General features: G+C 42.9%; 1 protein-coding gene across 1 annotated transcript; it reads right to left on the reverse strand.

Moving 5' to 3' along the window:
• Positions 1 to 6,189: 6,189 nt before the first annotated feature.
• Positions 6,190 to 26,213, reverse strand: FUNDC2 (FUN14 domain containing 2). Its single transcript, XM_030850232.2, has 5 exons — positions 26,055 to 26,213; positions 21,872 to 22,022; positions 14,448 to 14,523; positions 9,653 to 9,784; positions 6,190 to 6,718 (listed from the first exon to the last, which is right to left on the reverse strand). The coding sequence occupies exons 1-5, from the start codon at positions 26,185 to 26,187 to the stop codon at positions 6,641 to 6,643; spliced, it is 570 nt and encodes a 189-aa protein (XP_030706092.1). The 5' UTR covers positions 26,188 to 26,213; the 3' UTR covers positions 6,190 to 6,640.
• Between the last annotated feature and the right edge of the window lie 1,475 nt (positions 26,214 to 27,688).

Consider the following 27,688-nt stretch of genomic DNA (forward strand, 5'->3'; position numbering starts at 1 on the left):
CTGATAAACATTTAAGTGAATGTTCCTCTGAGTTCTATGAGCTGCACTAGTAAATCAGTTGAACCCAAGGAGGTGTCGTTGGGAAACTCAGATTTAAAGCCAGTTGGTCAGAAGCACAGGTAACAACCTGGACTTGGAACAGGTGTCTGAACAAGTGGGTGCAGTCTTTTTTTTTTTTTTGTAAAATTCAACCTTTCCTCAAATTGCCACTTTTGGATGATTTCTGTATTGACCAACTTTACCCACACAACAAATAACCTCACATCTCAGTGGCTTACAGAAACAAACAGTAATTTATTTTTTAAAAAATATTTATTTATTTATTTGGCTGCATCGGGTCTTAGTTGCAGCATGAGGGATCTTCGTTGCGGCACGCAGGCTCTAGAGCGCACAAAGTCATTAGTTGAGGCCTGCGGGCTCTCTAGATGTGGTGCACGAGCTCTGGAGCGTGCAGGCTCAGTAGTTGCAGCACACGGTCTTAGTTCCCCCAGGGATCGAATCTGCATCCCTTGCATTGGAAGGTGGGTTCTTAACCACTGGACCACCAGGGAAGTCCCAAGTGCGTGCAGTCTTGTGGGACTGAGCCCTTCACCTGTGTGACCCAGTCAGTGTCCAATAATTTGGAGCAAAGTGTCCTTCCAGATGCCAGTAAGAATATTTCTTTCCACTTTTGCATCCCCCACCATAGTGTGTAGCTCAGAAGCCACTTAATATTTGTTCAGTGAGTGGCAGGAAAGGCATAGAAATGATTCTTGGAATGTTTAATGACTCTTAATTTATCATCAGGAGAGAACTGGGGAAACAAATTCTTTGGAAGTTAGGCAGCAACAGGACTAGAATTCTTAAGTGGTTTATCTACACTTTATAGCCTCATAATCAAAACCTATTCCAGTGGATCCTGAAGGTGCTAACACAAGGCTGCTGAAGCTGTGTGACTTCACATAGTGGTTGAGGGGGGGACAGTATCGAAGGGGCCATTTGGTTTCCTCAAATAGGTGCTAGAACCACCATCACTCTACCCTCCCCCACAAATAAAGAAAAAAGATGAGTTCTTAAGCAAGAGCTGAAACAAATTCTGATGGGTCCTTGCCTCAGTCCATTCGGCTTGCTATGACAAAAAGATCACAGACCAGGTGGCTTCAACAACAGACATTTATTTCTCAAAGTTCTGGAGGCAGCAAGTCCAAGATTAAGGTGCTGGCGGATTCAGTGTCTGGTGAGGGCCCTCTTCCTGGTTCATAAATGGCTGTCTTCTTGCCATGTCCTCACATGGAAGAAGGGACAAGGGAGCTCTCTGGGGTCTATTTTATGAGGCCACTAATCCCATTCACGAAGGGATCAGTGCCCTCATAAAACAGACTCATGACTTCATCACCTCCAAAGACCCCCACCTCCAAATACCATCACCTTAGGGGTTAGGATTTCAACATGAAATTTCAGGAACCACATTCAGTCCATAACAGGGAGGATCCCTCCTTCCCTCTGCCAGCATGCTGGAGAGAAGCTACATTGCTGTGAACAAACTAAGATAGTCCCTGATATTCAAATACCATTACTGTTTTGGGACCACGTGTTCTTTAAAGCAGCATTTCTAGGAATTGCTGTAACAGGTGGAAAAAAGGCTTGCCTGGTAAGGTAAGTCTGGGAATGCTAGGTTACACAGAAGTAAACAGGTTTCTTTCCTGTGAAGACTTCACAGCTTTTCATATGCTCACGTGAAGTATGATTCTTTGGAAAGGACTACTGTATGCAATACTTGCCAACTTGTGCCAGCAAACCCGTTTTGCAGATAGCATCTCTCGGGAGGGGAGCGTTCTCCAGAGACTCGGAGAAATGCTGCCTTGAGAGATGTTTGGTCCACAAACTAGGGAAAGAGCGCTATATTCTCATAAAATCATGTGAAGTCTTGTGTTAATAGCAGAAAATTTAATGAAACACTTTATAACTACATTTACATCATATACAAATCTAAATTACATTTAAAAGTATCAATTGATAGTGGTGTTGGATTCACATTAGCAATCACTACATGATCAAAGAGATTGCTCTCCTGTGCTTTACTACAAAATTATTTTTATTGAGTTAACTACTCAAGTTTCAGACTTTTAATTTTTTCCCCAAGTATACTCCTTTCTTTAGGGCTCCTAAAGCTTCAACCAATTATTCCTTCCTATCTTTAAACTCAGAACTGTCTCAGTTTCATTCAACATCTATTAGCAGACATTGATTTCAATCTTCTTCTTCTTAGCTATTACTATGACATACAGGGAAATAAAAGAGACATCAGAGAAGCTTAACACTTACCAACCGTTTTTTATTTATTAGGGACCATGATTAACACTGAATCTCAGTCTTCAGGGAAGAGCTGGGAAGGTGAGAAATACGATCTCATCCTCCACTTAGAGACTTCTTAAAAGCCTGCTGTAAGGGGGCTCTGAGTGATGCTGTTTCATCACTTGGTTAACTAATGACTGAGACAGACCTCTCCACTGGAAAGGTAGTTTTCCCTTGGTCACGGGAGGTCATTTGTGGGGCGATATGGTGGCACCATATGAACACTCCATTACCCCACAACCTTCTGTCCAAGAGCTTTACATCTACTGATGACAGAAGGCCCTGGTCAGCCATCATGCTACTCATGCATCCACTCCACACAATTCCTATAACATTTAATAAACTAATATTATACTCTGTTCAGTACTTGGAAGGCATCTGAAATTGTATGGCACTTAATTTAAAAGGTATTAAAGGCCTGTTCAGCAGAACTGTAATGTTATTACACCAGCTTCCAAGTCTGTAGTTCAGTGGTTCCCAACCTTAGATGCTCCTCAAACACCTGAGGCTGCCCCGCCGCTACCAGTGCAACCAGAGTCTCCAGGACGGCAGGCAGGCAAGCAAGGATGCGAACCACTGCTCCCAATCATCATAATGGCATTTTTGACCATTTCAAATTCAGGACGGTAGTTTTGGTGTTTCAATAAGCTGACTTTACAGTTTTCTAAAGACGTGAAGGAAGTGCAACACTCAGTTTTCGCTAGAAAAATAGTGCTCTTGAAATTCATGATTCCTTAAGTATCAAATATCAGAGACATAAGCCACACTGCATGATTTCTGGGAAACCAGGTCCAGAATAAGGTATGTTTTCTGCCCAGTTCTCCAAGAGCTCACACTACTATTGTATAAGTGATTAAGAAGCCCCCAGACCTAGAACCATGACAAAGAAATGAAGCTGGTAAGCTGGTGGAGGGAGCAGAGAGGGCAGAAGTCTAATTTTGCCTGCAGGGTCCAAAACTGGCCCTAAGTAAATTTCCCTGAGAGAAGAAACTAGTGTTTCATCATGAAACATTAATGATTCTCAGATATTTAAAATCTATCCCTACACCATTTTTTTCAATCAGAAACTTATTACATCTCCCAAACGACACAAAAGTAGGTTTCCAAATAAGAGTTCAACCATTAGTCACGTCCATCTTTCCGGCAAAAGTCAAACAAAAGGATGATGGGGAGAACATTTTCACAGTAGTTAAGCATTTCAAAACCATGAGCACCCACCCCGAGAGTATGTTAGCTAGAATTATGTAAGATTCACTCCTTTAGTCATGTCCTGTGTTCTGCCAGGTCCAGCAGGGGGGAATGTCAGCCTGTTAATGAGTGTCCTGAGGCTGAGGGGCGGGAGCAGAGAAGTGGCCCGGATGGGCAGCGGGAGGAAAGTCAATGACAGTGACACTCATGACAATGGGGCCACTCAGGCGGAGGTGTCCCCACGCTCAAACCGTGTTAGCAGTGAGGATACAGAGCCTTAGAAAGACTGAAGACACGGGGGTCTACTTGTTGGACCTGATCCCTCTCCCCCTCCTTTGCTTATAGCTCCCCATCCCACCTGGTCATCACAAGGAGGGACGCTGGGTCAAAGGGTGGTCCAGAGTGGCAGAGATGCCAGGAGGGGACAGAAGGAGCACATGGGGGCTCTGGGGTGAGCAGAAAAAAGGGAGAAGACCCTCATAGGCACTCTGGCCACCAGCTGTCAGAGGTTCTCCAGTCCAGGCCCAACTACAGGCAGGGAAGCCCCGAACAAGGGGAGCCAAAACCCAAACACGGTCAAAGTGACGACTGAAAACGCTTAATCCCTCCGTCAGTCAAAGAAAATCTGCCATCTCTTCAGCCCCCATCACTAAGGAGGCACAGCATGTTACTGGATTCTGGGTACTGGAGAAAAATGCATCGTGAAACAGGCCTTGCCAGTCACATGGAAACAGAGCATCCACGGGTGAAGTTGCCCGGTCCTGGTGTCTCAGTTTTGCGTGAAGGGGTGGCAGCTGTTCTTTGGGGGGAAACCTCTCACTTCGCCACCTGAAGCAAAGCTGCTGACAACAGGGCCTCCATTTAGAGGCTCCCCTAACTGCCTGAGGGAGCTCTCCTAAATGCCACCAGTGATGAGCACCAGAGCGCCGCCACTGTTCAACCTCAGCACCCACTCTGCCCGTCCACCTGTGGTGGCCCCACTCAGCGGGCAGAACTCAGGGCCATCCTGATTGCAATAGGATGAGGCCAACCCGTAACACTGACCTCAACCATGTCCCTCAGGTGGAAGCTAGAATCTTACTTCAGTCTATTATCTATTATAACCCGCTCAAAGCAGCTTAGAGCAACCTGCTAATCTTTGTCATCACCAATAATCACAGGAAAAAGAGATGGAAAAAGGCCACCCCACCCCACTACCTGCAGCCCCCATTCCACTGGTCTGGGTGGGGTCAGATGGGTATAATAATAGGGTATTGCATTTATGATTTTTAAGATGAGTTCTTACCTTTTACAGACACATACCAAAATATAATAAAATGACACATTTGGTATTTGTTTCAAAACAATTGATAAAACAAGATATAATTTGATGATCATTATAGGTGGTTGATGGACACATGGGGGTCATTGTACTATTTTCTGTATTTTTATATATGTTTGAATGTTTCCATAATAAAAAGTGAAAAAAATTTGAGTTCTTCTACAAAAATATGGAACAATGTGGCTCATAGCATTATGATTTGTATATAATTCATACATGTTACAAGCAAAACTTAATGTTGCCTTAAAATACTACCATAAGGAGAAGAATGCAAATGGATGAATTCTAAAAAATTCCACACATCCACTAGTAGCTACAATTTCCAAATTCAATACATCATTCCCAAGGTAAGTTAAAAGGCAAACATTTTAAAAGGAAGGCCTTAAGAACGTACATTTTGCAAGGGATCACCTGCAAGTTTAAGAAGTTAATTCCAAGTTTTCCAAATTTTCAGAACTCATAAAGTCCCACAAATCCTGTGGATCAGTGCCTTTTCCAGATACTTTCCTATGAGCTCATTATTCATATATTCAACAGATACTGAGTACTTATGAAGTGCTTGGCTCCATGGATATGATGGTGAAGACACAAGCCTTGCCTTCCTGCAGTGGGTATTCTAGATGGTACAACAGAAGGCCAGTACAGAAAAATGTGTTAAGTTTCTAAGCATGGATATATCTATAAACTTTTATTTTAAAGAAAAATTCTAAGAGTTGGGGTCTTCCTGAGACAGATTACCTTTGATGATAGAAATAATTTATTTCACATGTGCTGTTGCTATTGCTACTGTTCTCAATTCTTAATGCTTGGAATGCCACCATTTAAAAACTCTGGTTCAAATGTTATATATTTCATACTAACTGGATAAATAGTAGAACTGGCACAGAGGAGCTACGGCTACCCCTGATGTTTGACAAGAGGTAAAGAATATTTCACATTTCAAAGCTTAAAACCTTTTCTATTAAATAAAAATCCAAGAGCTTCTTCCCTCTTCCACCTAAAGTCACTTATTTTACCATAAATAAATCCTTTGGAAACCAGCATGAGATGCATTATCCTGTATGGTGGAAAACATCTGTAGATAATACCGCAATGCCTCTAAGTGATTCACTAAGTCTGACCATCCTAAATGTATCTATTGGTTGGTTTCCCTAAAGACCTTCCCACCAAACACAATACCTTCAGCTCAGCATATGTATCTTTAGCACAAGTTCATTCCATATGCAGATTTTTCAACTGTAGTGCGCATGCTCCCATTCTGTCAGGATAATTAGAGCCAGTACAAGTAGTTCTCATTCTGTAACCTAAAATCTACTACAAAAGAAAGTAGACACCAAGATACCAAAATCTTTCATGCTTACAGGCAAATGTATTCAGTTCCTTTCCAGGCAGGACATAGTAAGGTATCTTATATGCTTGCTATTTCTTTTCCTAATCAAGTTTGGGACAACCTCTGAGGGTCCACTCACGCTCCATGGTGAGCCATCTTGTACCATGTTCTGGTAAGTATCTTACATAGGGGACAAAGGAATTTTCTTGCTGACCTAGAGATTAGTCAAGGGGGGAGTGTGGTGGGAGAAGAGTTAATGTCTACTGTCTCTTCCGTTGCCGTCAAGGTCATGGTGGGGCCATTATCCACTTGTACCAACAGATGCCTACAGAAGCCATTCAGATACGCCACGGCAGGGAGGAAGGCGAGGGAGAGGAGGACGAAGAGGAGAGGCTTTGCTATCCTATGACGGAGTGAAGAGGCCGCTGGCTGGAAAAACCAGGAGTAAGGAAGTGAAGTCATCCTCTTTAGGACGCCATACCAAGCAGAAAGCCTCCGAAAAATCCACCAGTCACTAGAACATTCTTCTTCACAAACGACACCACCTAGGAACAGAAGATAGCACAGTGGATTACTTTGCTGAGGATATTATTAGGAAGCAGGACGCAGATCAGAAGGTGAGATGACGTGTCTTTGGATAAGGTAGTGGCGGGGTGCTAGTGCACAGTGATCACATTCAAGGGATGCTTTTCAGACGGGACTTTGCAAAGAGAGAAGGCACCACATTCAGTAAACTGGTGTCTCCTCCAAACCTGTCCACACGTTCCTCCCGCCCACGCGCCTGTCCATCTATCCACACACGCTCCTCTGAAACCTTATTTTCTCACATTCCTACAGCTTCCCATGCATGTGCTCTATCGACCTCCATCCCAGAGGGAACTTTCTCCCAAGTGCTACCATAGAAAAGTATTCACGAGGGGAATACACCCTGTAGCCTGGCCTACTGGTTTCCTGAACTTAAGTACAGGGGTTCATCTCCCTAACCCCACCCCGACCTTTCCCACGCCACCACCCAGCCTCCTGGGACCCTCGAGCCCCTCATTCCCACTGTGCCTGTGTCTTCACTCCTCCCCGACTTGGCTGGAACTACACTTCCCTATCTGACGCATTGTCTCTTGCCATCTGCCCTCAGGGGGAATGACAAAAATCATACAGTTTCCTGACATGACCTCTTCCATTCATCGTCTTTACTCGTTCCTCAACTTGCTACACCTTGGCTCTCAACTCCACCACCCGACTGTACCTGTTCTCGCAGAAATGACCAGTGGCCTCCTTGCTGCTCAACACTAACCCGAACATTTTCATTTCCTGCTCCCCAAATATGAATACGGGCTCTCAGGGGGGACCAGCCACTCTCCCTGGGGCCTGTGAGAGGGCCAGGCCACAAAGAGGGATACTACAAACATTTGTGGAATGAACCAATTCCACAATTGGTTACTTTATATAAGTGCACACTGTAAGGCAACGGTTGGTTCTAATCAAACATTAACCTTATACTTTTTATTATATACATTCCTGTATCATTAAAGAAGTTTTCAACAATCATGTATTACTTTTGTAAATGTCTGAAAAATAAAAAAAATTTTTGAAGTGAAAAAAGTGTAAGTTTCATAACCTTGAGCTTGAGGAGGGATGGAAGGGAGGAAGGAGGAAGGATTTATCTAAGTGCACAAATGCCACGTTCCACTCTGGGCAACGGACAGCTTTCTTTATAAAAAATTTATTTATTTGAGGGGATTTTTGTTCTTCTTTTCGAACTTTTCCATCTTACTACACTTTATTGAGGTATAATTTACATAAAGTAAGATGTGCTCATTTTTTCATTGAAATGTAGTTGATTTACAATGTTGTGTTTATTTCTGCTGTGCAGCAAAGTGATTCCATTGTACATATATATGCGTTCTTTTTCCTATTCTTTCCCATTCTGGTTTATCCCAGGATATTGAAGAGTTCCCTGTGCTCGTGTCATATTTTAGATTCCACATGTAAGTGATGTCATATGATATTTGTCTTTCTCTGTCTGACTTATTTCACTCAGTATGATAATCTCTATGTCCATCCATGTTGCTGCAAATGGCAAAATGTCATACTTTTATATGGCTGAGTAGTATTCTGGCAATGGACACCTTTGGCTGAGCACTCGCCACCACAAAGAATCGTCTTTTTCTTTTTTTCTTCTTTAAAGGGAATGTCATTTTTTTAAAAAACAATATTTATTTATTTGGCTGCACCAGGTGTTAGTTGCGGCATGTGGGATCTTTAGTTGCGGCATGCGGGATCTAGTTCCCTGACCAGGGATTGAACCCAGGCCCCCGGCACTGGGAGCACAGAATCTTAGCCACCGGACCAGGGAAGTTCCTCTGCTAAGTTATCTACCACTCATCTATGTGCTTTCCAACTTTCAAACATTTGCTAATATTTCTTGTCTCCTGGTATTCCCTTCCTGTTCTCTTGGTCCTTGTAGGTTTAACCAGGCACCTTCCTGACACCTTGATCCCGGTTTATTTCTCCCTGGTTAAGTGCACTTATATCTTTGGGACATTTGACATTTTTCCAAAGGTAATAAAGAAGTAACAAAATACATCCTTTTAAAAAAGAAGCCCTTCTCCTGTCCCTCCAGTATAATCTGACCTGATTTCATGCCTTAGATCAGAGGTTAGCAAACTATAGCCCGTGGGCCAAATCCAGCCAGTCACCTATTTTTATTTTATTTTATTTATTTATTTATTTATTTATTTTTTGCGGTACGCGGGCCTCTCACTGTTGTGGCCTCTCCCGTTGCGGAGCACAGGCTCCGGACGCGCAGGCTCAGCGGCCATGGCTCACGGGTCCAGTCTCTACGCGGCATGTGGGATCTTCCCGGACCGGGGCACGAACCCGCGTCCCCTGCATCGGCAGGCGGACTCTCAACCACTGCGCCACCAGGGAAGCCCGTCACCTATTTTTAAATAAACTTTCATTGCAACGCAGCCACACCCACCTGCCTACCCATCGTCTATGGCTGTTTTCACGCTACACAGTGGAGTTCAGTAGTGACAGAGATCACAATGCCTACAAAGCTGAAAACAGGTACCATCTGGCCCTTTACAAAAAAAGCTCGTCAACCCCTGGGCTACACATTCTGGACGTTTCAGAGATGTGTGTGTATGGAGACAAAAATGTGACTGACTCAAAGTGATCAGAGTGGCTGTACAAGGTACATCTTCCCCCCCACCCCTCACGTGCCGCTCCAATCCCAACAAGAACTTCTTCAAGGGATGCTCGATCCACATATGTGCCTGTAGCACTTTGCACTCTCGCTCAGCAATAAACGTCACCAAACCTACTGGTCCTTGGTCCTTGTAGGTTTAACCTTTTAAATTGCCACTGAGGTGAGGATATTCCATCTGAGGCTGACATATTGGTGTGTCTACCCCATTTTTTACACACAAAGTTGTCTGCACCCTTCACACACTGCACAGGAACAAAACAAGTCTCACCTCGTCTGCTTTGCTTTTGACCTCCGCAGGTGTCTGGCTGCCCTTGCGGACCTTCAGCTGCTCCTTGGCTTTCTTCATGTCCCGCTCTACCCGCTTCCAGTCCACTTTGATGTAGCCAGTATGGTTTGCAAGCTTTAGTTTAAAAAACGACAGCAATAAAGGAGAAACACAGGATAAATCACTGAAATATGTTACCAAAAATCCTTCTGAGTTTCTATCTTTGGAGATATTTGCCGTCCAGTTTTTTGTATTTCAACGACATTCACTCCACATCTACTGAGCACCCACCCTATGTGCGAGGCCCTATGCCTGTCAACGGAAATCCACACACTGGCCTTCGGTGACTGCTCCAATTCTTTTACTTTATTTATACTCTTACCCATCTCGATAAAATTTCAAGTGAGCTTAAAAAAATTAAATGGCAAATGAAAATCAGAACTGGAAGTCAAGATGTAAGGTAAAGAAACCTTAAAGGCGACATAAGCCTGAGTTTCTCAACAATGTGAACAGGGCAAGGGTGTCATGTAGTAATCACTGCTGCTCAGAAAGAAATCACAGAGATTTCTCATGAGCGATTTCTTGTAAGGGAGAAGCACATCCAAATATACCTACAGAACATGGCTACTTCCCTTGCTCAAGACAGCAGGCACGCACACACACACACTCAGTGAGAAGCATTTCATAAAGAATGTGCGAACAGGATAAAACTCATTCACACATGGAGTTTCCTGATGGATTAGTGTTACCCAGGGAACGAAGAGACTGATGAGGCCATCAGTCAATCCTCCATGTGTATCACTTCTCTCCTCCAAATTTCTGATATGATAAATCATAACTCCCTGGATAGCTCAAAATATCTAAAACTGAAATTCTTCTCCACTGTCTAGTCAGTTGCTCTCCCTCTAGTCTCTCTTTTAGTTAACAGCACCAACCAACTAATCAGTCACCCAAACCAGGCTGGAGAAAATATCTGCAATATATCTAACAAACAAAACATTAATACTTACAAAAAGTGAAGTTCTTCTGGAGATCAGTAAGGAAAAAACCCCATTTGAAAAACGGGTAAAGGCAACTCACAAAACAAAGTGGTCAACAAAAGGGAGAAGTTCAACTTCACAAGGAATCAAGGAAATTAACACTAAAATTACTGAGTTGCTATACTTTCTTTATCAGACTGGAGATGAGTAAAACACTGAAAATATACAGTGTTGATAAGGATGTGGGAAATGGACACTCCTATCACACCCTTACTGAGTGTTTACCAGCAGCCTTTTAGGAGAGCCGTTCGGCTTCATCCGCCAACACTGAAACTGCACGTGCCATTATGCTATACCCAGAATGGCAGCTCGTCACAGCAGCTTTACCGGAAATAAAGCAAATGTCCATCCGCACATGAATGAATAAGCAAGTTGTGTCATGTTTACACAAGATGTTACACAGACTACTTGTAGCAGCAATATAGCTGCATCTCAAAAATCGCACACTACATTCAAGTTCCGATTCTGTTACTCCACCCTGTCTCTCCCACACGACGAAGTACACTGAACAGCTACTTGGGGGCTCTGAAGGAAACAAGAGCATCTGACTGGAGAAGCCCAGAGCCGTGTAGTTCCCATATTTGCTAAGGTATCACCTGGCCTAGACTTCAGGCAGGACTCAGAAACATTCTGACAAAATTCCACTCACGTTCCCGTAAAAGCTCTTGGAAAAACAGAAACAGGGAGAACTTCCTCAACTTGCTAAAGAGCATCTACAAACATACAGCTAACGTCAATCATACTTACCGGTGAAAGACTGAATACTTTCATCCAATGTTAACAAAAAGGCAAGGATGTCTACTGTCTCTATTCCTATTCAACGCTGTGCTGGAAATGAAGTCATAGTGCAACAAGGAAGAACATAAGGTAAGAGGCGTCCAGATCAGAAAGGAAGATGTCAAAATGTCACTATTTGTAGACATGTTTGTCTACATAATTTCAAAGAATCCAACAAAAAACAAAAACTCCTACACACAAAAAGCGAGTTTAGCAAGGCTGTACACTACAAGATAAACACACAAAATAAATTGTATTTCTATATGCTAGCAATTTGAATTGGAAATGGAAATGAAATTTATGGTTTTACAATAGCTGCAAAATAATCGAATACTAGGTACAAATCTAAACAAAAATCATATAGGATCTGTACACTGAAAACTACAAAATGTCTGTTGAAGAAAGAACTCAAAGAGAAATGATTAAGCCAGAGTTATTGCAATCCCAATCCCAGCAAGATGTTTTACAGATATGTAAACAAGCTGGTTCTAAAATGTGTATGAAAAGACAAAGGAACTAGAACAGCCAAAACGATTTTGAAAAAGAACAGAGTTGGAGGAATCACACTACCTGATTTTACAGCAATCAAGACAGTGTGGTATTGGAGAAGACACACAGATTAATAGGACAGAACAAAAAGTACAGAAACAGACAATCCAATTTAAAAGCGGACAAAAGACCTGAATAGATACTTCACCAAAAAGGAGATCTGGACAGTAAATAAACACATGAAAAGATGTTCTACATCAGTAGTTGTATCACTCGGAGTCCAACTGGGAGACAGCTTTAGGGCTCAGGGGGAGTGCCTGGGGAAAAGCACAAGAGCAACTAAAGCTCTTACAACGCATCTAGGAATAAAACTGAACCACAGATGGACCAGATCTATATGGAAAAAACAAGAGCAGTCTAGGCAAAGACATTAAAGCAGACCTAAATAAATGGAGACGAAGCCTGTGTTCACAGCTAGATGATACAATATCATAAAAGATATTAATTCTCCCCCAATTTATCTGTATGGTTCCCATGCAATTCCAGTCAAACATTTTTCTTATTACTCTTTTCTTCCCCTCTTTTTGGGTGCACCGTGCGGCACACGGGATCTTAGTTCCCCAACCAGGGATCGAACCCACGCCCCCTGCAATAGCAGCGCAGACAGAGTCTTAACCACTGGACTGCCAGGGAAGTCCCCCAATGAAAATTTAAACAGAATCTTTGAAAGGAATTGACAAGCCTGTTGTAAAGTTTAGATGGAGAAGCGAAAGTACGAAAGCAGCCACGACGATCCTGAAGAATACGTGGAGGAACTTGTCTTGCCCACCATCAAGGCTCAGTAGATACAGGAAGGAGAGTCAGAGCCACACACATATGAACTCTGATGTATGATAAAGGCAACGGTACAAATACTGAGAAAAGGAAGACTTATTCACTAAATGCTGCTGGGACAACAATCCGGATGAAAGGAAACTGGATCCTTATGTCAAACCACACCCCTCATCTCCCAACATCGTGACTACCCTGGTGACAGGGCACATGCGTGCACAGCACAGACCCCCATGTCTTACCTGCACTGCACTCCTTGCACATCTGACCCAAGCAATACCAGAATCCCAGTGCAAGGGTCCTTCCTGGAGATTATTCTAATGCCCATTACTTCTGTCAGTCAGAACCCCCAAAAGAAACAGAGGGTGCACTCAGATTAAGGCATTTCAAAGCAATATGAAGATACTCAGGGAAACCACAGGGACAGAACAGGACTGTGGGTCTAGTGCAAGAGAGCTGTCACTGCACTTGCATCTGAAGGGGTGCGAGGAAGGAAAGATGACTGCAACCCAGAAGGCAACAGGAGGGGTGAGGAGGGGCCTGTCTGCTAACAGCCACAGGGAGGGAGCCAAGAAGCTACGCAGGGAACGGGTCCGGGGGCAGCTGCTGGTGCCTTGCTAGTCACAAGCAGGGTGCTGCCAGAGTGATGCTATGGAGTTCCCAGGCTTGGGCAGAAAAGGGCGGGCAGCTTTCACCATGTTTCTGAAACAAGGGCGCTTGGAGAACTGAGGCCGCAGGAGGAGCTGAGACCCGAGTGAGGGAGGGGAGGGAGAGGCCTGGACCCGCCCCAGCTCCCTGCTCACCCAGCTCCAGTCACCTCTGGCTAGAACCCCTTGAGGCTGCCAGCCCAAGCGCCCACCCTCCCCTCCCCGAATTGCTGATGCACAGAAACTGAGATGATAAAAGATGGTCATTTTAAGCATTGGGTTTTGAGGGCGTCTGTGATGCAGTGATGCTGTACCACACCCGCCCCGGCCCTCCAGTCATAAGCGGGCCTCTTCTGGCCTCTTCCACACACTTCATTTTCACCTGACGCATCTGGAAAACTCACTCAAATTGTGATTCTAACGTGGGACGACCTCACTAAAACGAGGGCTGCTACCTTCGAGAGGAGACAAAGAGCTGTGGATCCGGACACTCCAGCTTGACTGCACCTCAGAATCACCTGCAACTTTAAAAATACTCCGATATACAAGCAGGCCTACTGCCCGTGAAATCAGACGGAGGTGGGGGGCAGGCCCCAAGCATCAGTGTTCTATAAAATTCCCAGGTGATTCCAATGTGGAGTCAGGTTTGCAAACCAACTGTACACACACAGCCTCAGGGAGCCAGCAGCCAGTGGTTCAAAACAAACTCCACGCCACGGGCCAGCAGAGGCCATCTGACCAGTGTCATTTAGCCCTCATGTCTCTCATCGACTTTGTGTCTAAGAATAAATCATATCACAGGGCACTTGCATCACACCTGGGATTTCTGAAATCACCCTTGCTTCATATTTCAAGTGGTCTTGAAAACCCTGGAAGGGAGCTAAGGAATATGCACGTGTCCCCATGTTATAAGTGACAAACTGTAATCCACCTAGTAATTGAAGAAGTCTGACTCAAAAGGTTACTAGCATTTCAAATGGTACGTGAAACCGGGGAAAGACTCCACATACAGACCTGAAGCAGGAAAAATCCACCTCCCAGAGCTGTGGCAGCCAGCCTTCCAACCTTCTGGAATATGAACCCAGTGCACCTACAAAAATCAAGTTAACAAGCTGTCAGACAAACACAAGCATGGACTTCTAACAACATTCAGAGCCTGCTTACCTTGGGGTGGCCCAGCTCCTTCCTACTCCAGGCATAAAGCCCGTGCCCTCCAGAACGAGGGAACGGCAGAGGCTCCAAGCTCACGAAGACCCTGACTCGGATCTTGGCTCTACTACTCACTTCATTTTGTGGTCTTGAGCAAATCCCTTAAACTCCCAAGCCGTGTTTTTAAAAGATGACTCTGGCTACACTGCGGAGAATGGATCAACACAGGAAAGGATAAAGCAGAGACTCCAGTCAGCAATATGGAAGAGAAACGGCGGCAAGGAGGGCGCAGCCCTGAAGCGAGTAAACACATGACTGTGTATGAGGCCAGAGTGGTCGCATGGGATAAGGGACAGGCTCTCAGTGCCATCTTCTCTGGTCGGCACATGGCTCTTGACAGAAAACTCTGCCCTGAAGACGGCTTATAAAGCCCTACACTTACATCCAGTCTCCCTTTACCTCTCTGCCCTCATTTTCTACCACCTACTGCTTGGTACACTTCAGTAGGAGAAAAAATATGTCAATATCAATAAAACATTGCATGGAGGACCTCACAAGGATTTTAAATGTTTTTAAACAAAAGCTAGGTATATCTCAGAAGGGACTCCTAAACTGGAGGAATGATAGGACTAGTAAATAACCCATTAGGACTCATCTCAGTTCTTAAATGTGATTATAAGCTGAAGTAAACTGCCTGTACCCTGTACCCACTGGCCCTAAGTCCCTGACATGAAGGCATTAACTGACATTTTGCAGCTAAGATTCACTCATGATAAAAGGCAACCAACTGGATCGTCAACTAGCTCTTATTTCTCCGATCTTTTTTTCAAAAACCCAACATGGATAAACGTGCTTTTCCCCTCCAAAGAAATTTGGGAGAAAAAAATGAAGTATATATAAACTCCAGCAATTTTCTTCTCAGTCTCTTTTATCTTTAAAATTAGTTCTATAGAGTAAGGTACAGAACACATGTGTAATTTTTTTAAAGCGATGTGTAAATGTGTCCCAGAACAAGAATCAAGACTCAATTATATAAGAATAAAAAAGATATTTAGCACCCAATAAGGTAAAATTCACAATACTGCCATCCCATTAAAAACTACCAGGCAGGCAAAGCAGGAAAACAGACCCATAATGATAAAAAACGAAATCAACTGAAAGCAACCTAGAAATGGCACAAATGACAGAATGCTGACAAAAACATCAGAAGTGATTATGATTGTATTCCATGTTCAAGAAGCTGGAGGAAAGATTCCACATAATAAGTAGGGACAAGGAACATATTTTAAAAGGATACAAATCAAACTTCTACAGATGAAAACTATATGTCTGAGATGAACACTGTACTTGATGGAACTAACAGCAGTTTAGATACTGTAGAAGTAGAGATCAGTAAACATGACATAGCAATAAAAACTATCAAAATGAAACAGAAAAATACATGAACATGGCTGTAATACTGAACTATAGTTATACACTGGGGAAAACTGAAGGATGGGCTCTCTGGACTTTTTTTTTTGCATTTTTAAAAATTTATTTATTTTTGGCTGTGTTAGGTCTTCGTCACTGCGCACGGGCTTTCTCTAGTGGTGGTAAGCAGGGGCTACTCTTTGCTGGGGTGCAGGCTTCTCATTGCGGTGGCTTCTCTTGTTGCAGAGCACAGGCTCTAGGCACGCAGGCTTCAGTAGTTGTGGCATGCGGGCTCTAGAGCGCAGGCTCAGTATCTGTGGTGCAGAGACTCTCTGGATTATTTTTAACAAGCACCTGTGAATCTATAGTTATCCCAAAATAAAAAGTTAAAAAAAATAAACAGTGTCAGTGAACTACAGGAAAATTTCAAGCAGTGTAATAATATGTCTAACTAGAACTGTTGAAGGATAGAAAATATTTGAATAAATAATGAGAAAATATTCTAAATTTGATGAAAACTGTAAATTGATAGATCCAAACAGCTTAATGAACTCAAAGCACAAAACAAATAATAAGTATCTTAAAAGCAGCCTGAAAGGCGGGGGGAGGGACATATTAGGTACAGAGGAATAAAATTCAGAGATAGCACATTTCTCATAGAAAATAATGCAAGACAAAAGATAATGGAACATTCTTAAAGTACTGGGGGAAGAAACAACCCTGTCACTCTGGAATTCTATACCCAGTAAAAATATCTTTCAAAAAACAAAGATGAAATGAAGACCGTTCTCAGATATACAAAAGCTGAAAAATAAATCATCACCAGCAGCCCAAAAGTACAAAGAATGTTAAAAGTGGAGGAAAATATACCAGATGGAAATCTGGATACACACAAAAGCATGATGAGTACAAGAAATAAACTATACGGGTAAATACAAAAGGTTTCATTTTCATTATTTAAAAATATAAGAATTCAATATTTAATGAAAAAATGTAAAGGTTAAATGTATGATAATGAAAACCAAGGGTAAAATGGAAGTATACTGTTTTATTTTTTTTTTAAGATTTGTTTCATGTGGACCATTCTTTTTTTTTTTTTTTTTTTTTTTTTCCGACACGCAGGCTCAGCGGCCATGGCTCATGGGCCCAGCCGCTCCACGGCACGTGGGATCCTCCTGGACCAGGGCACGAACCGGTGCCCCTGCATCGGCAGGTGGACTCTCAACCACTGCACCACCAGGGAAGCCCTGATGTGGACCATTCTTGAAGTCATTATTGAATTTGTTACAATACTGCTTCTGTTTTATGTTTCTGGTTTTTTGACTGTGAGGCATGTGGGATCCTAGCTCCCTGACCAGGGACTGTACCTACACCCCCTGCACTGGAAGGCAGAGTCTTAACCACTGGACCACCAGGGAAGTCCCAGAAGTATACTATTGTAAGAGCATTACACGCTACATGAAGTGGTATATCTATTGATGATAGACTGTGGTAAGTAAAAGATACATCCTATAAACCCTAAAGCAACCATTAAAATTACACAATTAAGAGACACAGAATTATGAAAAATATGTGATTCAAGCAACGAAAGAACAAAAAAGAACGAATAAACTGGACTTCATAAAAATTAAAAACTTTTGTCCATCAAAGGACATTATCAAGAAAGTGGAAAGACAACTTAAAGAATAGAAGAAAATATCTGCAATCATGTCTGGTAAGAATCTAATATCAAAAACATATAAAAAATTCTTACAACTCAAGAACAGAAAGACAAACAACTCAATTTCTCCAAAGCAGATGTACAGATGGCCAACAAACACATGAAAAGATGCTCAACATCGTTAGTCACCACTTCACACCCATGTCATGCCCACTAAGGTGGCTATATTAAAATGGTTTTTTTAAATGAAAATAATAAGTGTTGGCGAGATGTAGCCATAACAAGGAAAGAAGTCCTGACACACACTGCAACGTGAATGAACATCAAAAACACGATGCTCAGGAGGCTTCCCTGGCGGTCCAGTGGTTAAGACACCCTGCTTCCACTGCAGGGGGCACAGGTTCAATCCCAGGTCGGGGAACTAAGTTCTTGCATGCCACTCGGTGCAGTCCCAAAAAAACAGAACAAAACAAAACAAAACATGATACTCAGTGAAAGAAGCCAGACATACAAGGTCACATATTGTATGATTCTATTTATATAAAATATTCAGAATAGGTAAATCCATAGAAACAGAAAGCAGACAGATGGTTGCCAGGGGCTGGGGAGAGGGGAGAATGGGGAGTAACTGCTCAGCAGGGATGGGGTTTATTTTGGAGTGATGAAAATGTTTTGACCCTAGAGAGAGGCAGTGGTTACACAAAGGTGTGAATGTACTAAATGCCACTTTCATGTTACGTAAATTTCACCTTAATTAAAATATATATATATATATACACACATACACAGTAGACCTATTTTTATTACACACACGTATATTTGATCCAAAAGAAAATAAAGAACAGAACACCAAGATGGTAAATTTAAACCCAATGATAACAAAAATAAACTTAAAGGTAAATAGTCTAAGCACCCTAATTAAAATGAAAAGATTGTAAAATTGGATTAAAAAAAGGAAGACCCACCTATATGCTGCCTATAAGAAACCATTTTAAAGAACTGTTTTTAAAAAAATATTTATGTATGTACGTATGTATTTATCTTGGCCGCGCCAGGTCTTAGTTGCAGCACTGGGAATCTTCGTTGCAGCATGTTTAGTTGCAGCATGTGGGATCTTTAGTTGCGGCATGCAGACTTCTTAGTTGCAGCATGTGGGCTCTTAGTTGCAGCATGCGGTGCGAACTTCTTGGCTGTGACATGCATGCAGGATCTAGCTCCCTGATCAGGGATCAAACCCGGGCCCCCTGCGTTGGGAACGCAGTCTTACCCACTGGACCACCAGGGAAGTCCCAAGAAACCCATTTTAAACATACAGACTCCACTTTCCTGAACTTTGCCCCATGTGCCTCTTCCTTTGGCTGATTTTGTTTTTAATATTTATTTATTTATGGTTGTGTTGGGTCTCAGTTGCAGCCCTTGGGATCTTTCATTGCGGCCCTTGGTATCTTTCATGGCAACACGCGGGCTTCTCTCTAGTAGTTGCGGTGCACGGGCTTAGCTGCTCCACGGCATGTGGGATCTTCCCAGACCAGGGCTCAAACCCGTGTCCCCTGCATTGGAAGGCAGATTCTTAACCACTGTGCCACCAGGGAAGCCCTTGGCTGATTTTAATCTGTATCCTTTTGCTGTAAAAAATCGTGACCATGAGTATACCAGCTCTCAGTGGGTTCTGTGGATTCTCCTAGGGAATTATCAAACATGAGGGTAGTCTTAGGAACCCCCAAACTCTGCGAACTAGTAAGTGACTTTGGCAAGATTGCAGTATACAGGATCAATATACAAAAATCAATTGCATTTCTATAATATAAGCAATGCACAATGAGAAAGTGAAATTTTAAAAGTAATAGCATTTACAATAACATCAAAAATATGAAATATTTAGCGATAAATCTGATAGAAGATGTGAAAGACCTACCTACAAAGCATTGTTGAGAGAAATTAAAAGAAACCGAAACAGGGAATTCCCTGGCAGTCCAGTGGTTAGGACTCAGAGCTTTCACTGTTGAGGGTGTGGGTTCAATCCCTAGTCGGGGAACTAAGATCCTGTAAGCTGCACGGCACAGTCAAATGGAGAGATAAACCATGTTTATGGATCAATGCAATCCCAGTCAAAATCTCACCAGGCTTTTTGTAGAAATCAGCAGCAAGCTGATTCTAAAATTCATATGAAAATGCTAAGTACCTAGAACAGTCAAATCAACTCTGAAAAGCAACAGAGTTGTAAGATTTACACTACCTGATTCATGACTTATTATAAAGTTACAGTAATCAAAACAGTGTGATATTAGCACCAAGACAGACAAATCAGTTTAACAAAGAAGACATATAGTCAATTGATTTTCACCATAAGTACAAAGGCAATTCAGTGTAGAGGAGTATAGTCTTTCAACATATCATGTGGGCACAATCAGACATCCATATGCAAAAAAAAAGACCTTGGATTCCTACCTTACAACATATACAATAAGTAAATCAAAATGGATCATGGAACTAAATGAAAAATCTGAACCTATATATCATATAGAAGAAAACATCGAAGAAAATCTTGGTGACCCTGGATTAGGCAAATATTGTCAGACATGACTCAAAAAGCTAGAGCTATGAAACAGAGTTGATAAATTGTATGTCAAGATTAAGAACTTCTGTTCTTTGAAAGACATCGTCAAGATAATAAGCTACAGAGTAGAAGATTATATTTGCAAATCACATATCTAAGACTTGTATCCAGAATACATAAAGAACTCTCACAACTCAGCAGTGAGAGAAAACCAACTCCCCAATAAAAATATGCAGAAAATATCTAAACAGATACCTCACCAAAGACATATGGATAGCAAAAATAAGCTCATGAAAAGATACTCAACATCATTATTCATCAGGAAAATGTAAATTAAAACCACAATGAGGGCTTCCCTGGTGGCGCAGTGGTTGAGACTCCGCCTGCCGATGCAGGGGACACAGGTTCGTGCCCCGGTCCAGGAGGGTCCCACATGCCGCGGAGCGGCTGGGCCCGTGAGCCATGGTCGCTGGGCCTGCGGGTCTAGAGCCTGTGCTCCGCGGCAGGAGAGGCCACAGCAGTGAGAGGTCCGCGTACCACAATAAAAAAACAAAAACAAAAACAAAAAAATACAATGAGATATCACTTCACAGCCACTAGGATGGTTGTAATCAAAAGGACATTATGCCAGAAACAGACTGAAAGATATATAAAACAAACTAGTGTTTACCAGTGGGCAGAGGGAAGTGGGGAGGGGCAAGATAGGGGTAGGGGATTAAGAACTATAAACTACTATGTATAAAATAGATAAGCAACAAGGATATGTTGTATAGCACAGGGAAGTATAGCCATTATCTTATAATAACTTTTAATGGAGTATAATCTGCAAAAATACTGAATCACTACACTGCAATCTGAAACTAATATAACACTGTAAATCAATTATACTTCAAAAAAAAAGACATTATGCCAAGTGTTAGTGCAGAGGTAGAGAAACTGGAACCCTCATACACTGCTAGGGGAGATGTAAGATGTAAGACAATACTTTAGAAAACTGCTTGGCAGGTTCTTAAAAAGTTAAGACATTCACCTACTATGACTCAGCCTAACTCTTTCTAGATATTTACCCCAAAGAAATGAAAGCATATGTTCATACAAAGACTTGTACACGAATGTTAACAGCATTTTAGCCCAAAAGCGCAAACAAACCAACATTCATCAAAGGGGAATGGATAAACAAACTAGTTCATCCATACGTGGAATGAACTAGTGATACACACAACAGCACAGATGAACCTCGAAATTAGTGAAAGAAGCCAAACAAAAAAGATACATACTGTATAATTCCATTTATACATAATTCTAGAAGATGCAACGTGATCTATAGTGATAGAAAGCACTTACTATGTGGCCCTGGTCAAGTAAACCTTTCCAAGCCTTAGTTTCTATTAAATGAGGATAGATAATAACAATAACAATTTCAGAGCTGTGAGAAGGAAATGAGATACCTATATAAATATCTAAAATAGTACCTGACATGTAGTAAATACTCACTATGTGTAACCATTAAATAGCACTTTAACATTATGTTTAGATGTATACTATTTATTAAATGATCAATTTCACAAGTCAATGTATTTTCATTGGTTAAAAGAGATGGTTCCTATAACCCCAACACTGAGTCATGCAAAAAAAGATACTGGACATTTTTACATCACTTACCATCCAGTGACACCTCCAATTAACAGCTGGGTTGCCACGCTATACTTTTCAGCTGAAGGCCCAGATTCCTGCCCAAACAGCTTGCGCCACCATGGCTGCTTTTTAGCAAGTTCTGCAAGATCCAGTGACTCAAATTTTCCCTCAAAGTTTCCTACAAGAATTAAGATACTGAATAAGAAAAGTTACTTTTACAATAAATCACTAACATTCCTAACCTAGATTAAGAGATTTTTAAGGAAACAGAGACAGTTGTAATATGGACATCTAAATATTAATCTATTTTAAAGAGTAAACTGACTCTGAAATTCTGACCAGCAACTTTTGAAAATGAGACTAAAATCAACAAATATCTCAGAGGAAAAAAACCTAGACAATTTAGAATCAGTACTCTAGTTTTTCCCCTGAAATTTAAAAACAGCCAAAAGGACCTAGGAAAAACTGGTAGTAATACTTAATAATGCATCCTAAATGAAATGGGTTTTCTTCATTTGCCTCTCCTTTTCAGGAGTAACTCAATACTATTCAATAGCCCACAAATTCTCAGTACTATGTGTATCTCCAGTGATAATAAAGATAGGAGGTAACCCTGAGAAAACCATAATTCAAAAAGAGACATGTACCACAATGTTCACTGCAGCTCTATTTACAATAGCCAGGACACGGAAACAACCTAAGTGTCCATCAACAGATGAAGGGATAAAGAAGATGTGGCACATATACACAATGGAATATTACTCAGCCATAAAAAGAAACGAAATTGAGTTATTTGTAGTGAGGTGGATGGACCTAGAGTCTGTCATACAGAGTGAAGTCAGAAAGAGAAAAACAAATACCGTATGCTAACTCACATATATGGAGTCTAAAAAAATGGTACTGATGAACCTAGTGGCAGGGCAGGATAGAGAAGAAAAAAAATGTCATGAAGAACCTAGGGATAAGACAGGAATAAAGACACAGACCTACTAGAGAATGGACTTGAGGACACGGGAAGGGGGAAGGGTAAGCTGGGATAAGTGAGAGAGTGGCATGGACATATATACACTACCAAGTGTAAAACAGATAGCTAGTGGGAAGCAGCCGCATAGCACAGGGAGATCAGCTCGGTGCTTTGTGACCACCTAGAGGGGTGGGATAGGGAGGGTGGGAGGGAGGGGACGCAAGAGGAAAGAGATATGGGAACATATGTATATGTATAGCTGATTCACTTTGTTATAAAGCAGAAACTAACACACCATTGTAAAGCAATTATACCCCAATAAAGACATTAAGAAAAAGAGGTAACATTTAATTGAGCTGTTACTATTTACCAGGCAATGTGCTAAGGAATAAACATGTATATATAATTAAATCCACAGAACAAAGTAGGTACAGAACAAGGTACTATTTATTAACTCCATTTTGTAATTAAGAAGTAGAGGCTCAGAGGGTGATTTAGTTGTCCCAAAAGGGAAAGAGTTAACAAAATGTCTAATCCCTCTCTCTGTGGGAAAATAAATTTAGTGAAAGAGGCAAAAGAACTCTACGCTGTAAATGAGGAAACACTGCAGAGTTGCAATCTCAATCAAAAAGTAAGTTTTTATCTAGAAATTGAGAAGCTGGCTCTAAGATTTATATGGACGTACAAAGGACCTGGAGTAGTATTCCAGTTACTATGGCTGTACAACAAATTACCCCAAAACTTCATTCACAGAGCAAAACAATCACTTTTATACTCCCAGACTCTATGGATTAGGAATTCAGACAGGATACAGCTCATCCCTGTTCCATATGTCTGTGGCTTCAGCTGGAAGAATTACAGGCAGGCGTCTGGAATCATCTACTACATTCACACATACAGGCTGCCTTGCTCTGGGTTAGTTTGGGCTTCCTTACAGCATGGTGGCTAGGGTCAAGGCTGCCTGTCCCAAGAAAGGGAGTAAGAGAGTAAGGAAACTCAAGGGCTCAGCAGAAGCTATATTACCATTTAAGACCTAGCCTCCAAAGCCATGCAGTGTTACTTCCACTGTATTCTGTTGCAGCAGTCACAAACTTCCACTCAGATTCGAGAGGGAATATAGACCCCAGTACTCAGCAGGAGGAGTGTCAAAGTCACACAGAAAAAAACAGCATATGGAATGGGGAGATATTGCTGCAATCACTTAGGAAAATAAAGTGTGCCACCAGTGGCCAAAACAATTGTGGGGGAAAAAGCAACAAAGTTCAAAGAATCTCAAGACTTCTTATAAAACTACAGTAACACACAGGTAACTAATTTCAAGACTTAGAAAAGTACCCTATTTGACACAGTGTAGAACTGACCTAAGCATATAAAAATGTATCAGTGGAAGAGAATATAGAGTCTAGAAGTAGATCTACACATACAGTCATTTGATTTTCACATGGCACCAAAGTTATTCAATAGGGAAAGAAAGTCCTTTCAACAAATTGTGTTAGAACTATTAGGTATGTGTATTAAACAAACAAAAAAACCCTCAATCCCTACTTTACACAATCACAAAATATAACTGAAGAATTAATTCAAGATGGACCATAGATACTAATTTAGCAAAGCCAAAATATGGATGTTTAAGGAACTGGGCCTTCTATGGCCTCACAAGTAGTTAAATGAAAATTTTTGTTCTAACGTAACCGCAAAACATTACTGCTGTGTTGAAGAAGAAACTCTCTCCCTGGGTTAAAGAACATCACTGAAAACAAGAATGAGTTTTGAGTTTTGTTTTAATGTCATTTTAACAAGCTCCTTAGCTCAATAGAGGGCTCCAGCCAAAAGGGATCAAATCACAGACACTGAGTTCACCCAAAGTCACTCAGTCATTCAACACACACGGCTAAGCACTATACCGACCAGTCAGCAGCCTTGCTTGTGAGCCCAGGAGAGCAATGATTACAGTATTATGTGATCATCAATATGATAAAGATTGAAATTCCTAATGTCAGCCTCAAAGTTTCTCCCACCAATTTCCTAGGTGCAAATATGTGAGCAAACTATACATTTTAACTAAATAAGGGCAGTCTGCTCTGCAGGAAAATAATTCCATTGTGCATTCCAACACCTTTGAGTCACCTCAATTCAGGTGTGCTGGTAAACGGTTTGGTTCGTTTTAGATTTTTTTTTAATCTGGACCATTTTCAAAGTTTTTATTGAATTTGTTACAATATTGCTTCTGTTTTATGCTTTGGCTTTTTGGCTAGGAGGCACGTGGGACCTTAGTTCCCCCATCGGGGATGGAACCTGCACCCCCTGCACTGGAAGGTGAAGGCGTAACCACTGGACCGCCAGTGAAGTCCCCAGGTAAACGTTTCACAAGCGCGCTGGGGTGGGGGGAGGGCTGACTAGTAGTGTATACCAACATCCAGGGTGTGACGTCACTGACGTGTGACAGCGCTGAATGCGGAGCTGGCAAGAGACGCGGCTTATCACGCTACGTTATTTCCACCACACAGACACAACAGATGTCCAGAACCTCAAGAGTACAGATAATAACTAAACATGGCAAACAATAAGGAAGTAATGAATTTTGAGCATTTTCACCCTGTTTTTAACATAATTTATGTAATTTTAAATTTATATAATTGAGTTTTTGATAATGGTTCTGTGAGCCAGTACTTAACTGAACATAGCCTGAAGCATTCAAAGAAGTAGGATAAGAAGCACAACTGAAAGACGTGGTCCACTGTGTATTTTATTACAGGCTTTTTTTTCACGGACTCTCCCCTTCACTACGCGGACTAAATAGGCGATTTCCAAGAACCATACCACGTGGACTCTTTCAAAACCATCAATAGCACAAGGAGAGGCGGCCTGCACGCGGAAAGACGCCGGCCCGGTGTTTGAAAAGACACTCCAAAGGGACAAAGACGCTGCCTTAGTCTCAAGGTGCCAGAGTGCTTCCGGGAACAGGGACAAAATGTCTCCAGGCCGAGGCTGTCGGGGGCGGGGCCGGAAGGCGGAGGAGCCCGGCCGGAGTCAACAGCGAGGGCAAGTCCGGCTCCAGCCCGGCCACTGACCTTGGCCGGACCTCGGGAACGGCCGGGCCACAGAGGAGCTCCAGGCGCCCGCCCCGCCCCTGCGGCGCTCGGGCCCCCCAGGGGCACTGCTGGGCCTGGGAGGCGCGGAGCCCGTCTCTTCCGGAGCCCGGGAAGTCGGCTCCTCGCGGCGCCACCGGCGAGCGCCCGTCCTTACCTTGACTGGCTGCGGCCATTTCGGCGAGCTCGTCTCGCGATGACACCTGTAGGGGCTCGGCTCGGTAAGGCGCGGAGTGGCGCGCCACCGTCGGCGCTAGCTGGCTTCCGGCACGTGGGGTAGATGTTTCCATTCCCACGGCGGCGGCGGAAGAGGCGGGGCGGGGCGGGGCACGGGGCGGCTAGTCCCCTTCCCCGGGCGCAGCCGCTTCACAAGGCGCCGAGGGCGGTGTCAGAAGCCCCGCGGCGCCGACCCCCAGGCGCGTCGGGACACGCGTGCGCGCAAGGTCTCTCACGGAGGAGTAATGCCGCAGCACGTAGTCTAGCTCGCAGCTCGCCTGGAAGGGGGTTCCCCGTGCGCGACCGCAGTGCGGCCTTTCGACAGTGAAGACCGCTTCACTCCTTACTTTACTAAAAATAAAGAAAGCGGGCTTGTAGTGGTTGCTCATGTTAACATCGAGCACGTATTTATCAGTGCCCGCTCTGTGCCCGACGCTGTGCTACTGGAAGAAGACAGACATTTAAGAAACATTGCAGTCCCAGTGACCGAGACGGGCTCAGAAAGGAAAGCCCTAGCTGCCCGCAGCGCCCGCCGAGCCCTTTAACCACGTGCCGCGGCGCACCTCCCCGCCCCAGCCCCAAGCGACAGCTTTCGCTGTTACTCCGTCTCAGTTCACGGCAACGCCACCTTTGCAAAACCCTTGCTGTTTATTCTGAACTCCTCTTTCTCAAAGCCCACAAACCCAGTTCATCAGCAACCAGCAGAAGCGCCACCTTCACAATGAATCCAGCCCTGCTCGCCCCTCCACTGCTTCCGTCCCAGTCCAAATCACAGTCGCTTCTCGCCCTCAGTTAACAGGTCACCTGCTCCTCAGGCACGCCTTCCATGACCATCCTCATTTAAAATTGCAGCCTAGTACACCCCTCCTTCCCCTTCTCCTACTTACTTTCCTTTTGGGCACAGTACTTATTTCACCTTCTAACATACGTAAGGTATTCCTGTTTTTCAGGTATTGCTTACCGTTTCTCAGTTGTTTCTTTTTCACTGCTCTGCACCCAGTGCCTAAGACACTGTCTGGTTAGGACAAATGGGTAGTTGTGTGCTCTTTGGCAAACCATTAACCTCTCTGCCCCTCAGATGGTTCATCTGTACTCACTTTGCAGTCTTATTGTGAGGATTAAATCACATAATGTGTAAAGCTCATGACAGAATTATCACTCTGTATTGTGACTATGTATCTACCTTTTTGTCCCCGCTGCTGCAGCATGACTCCCAGAAGACAGGAACTGGATTTTATTCATCTCTGAAGCATGGACGTATAGTAAAAGGGTTAGGAGCAAGACTCCTGGAGCCCAATTAAATGGGTATGAATGCTACAATTTACAAACTGTGTGACCATGGCCAAGTTGCCTAACGTCTCTGTGCTTCAGTTTCATCACCTGTACAATGAAGACAAGAATGCTTGCTGCATTAGAAAGCACTTAGAACAGTTCCTGGAATATATTACATGCCAGCTATTATCTCTGCAAACTTGTGCCTGGCAGAGAGAAGGTCTCAGCAAATGTTTACCCAAGGGGCTTCTTCCTGATTGTTTCCAAGCTGGACAATACCTTGCCAATGGCTCCCAAACACAT

This window comes from Globicephala melas, chromosome X (genome assembly GCF_963455315.2).
Source record: "Globicephala melas chromosome X, mGloMel1.2, whole genome shotgun sequence".
Classification (NCBI taxonomy): domain Eukaryota; kingdom Metazoa; phylum Chordata; class Mammalia; order Artiodactyla; family Delphinidae; genus Globicephala; species Globicephala melas.

Bases quoted from the DNA above. Each gene is read 5' to 3' on its own strand.
- FUNDC2 (XM_030850232.2), bottom strand. From the start codon at position 26,187: ATGGAAACATCTACCCCACGTGCCGGAAGCCAGCTAGCGCCGACGGTG. The intron at 14,524-21,871 runs GTAAGTGATGTA...TGATTTTTGTAG, and splicing joins ATTGGAGGTGTCACTGGATG to GTGCACTGGGTTCATATTCC. The intron at 6,719-9,652 runs GTGAGACTTGTT...TTCTGTTCCTAG, and splicing joins TCAAAAGCAAAGCAGACGAG to GTGGTGTCGTTTGTGAAGAA.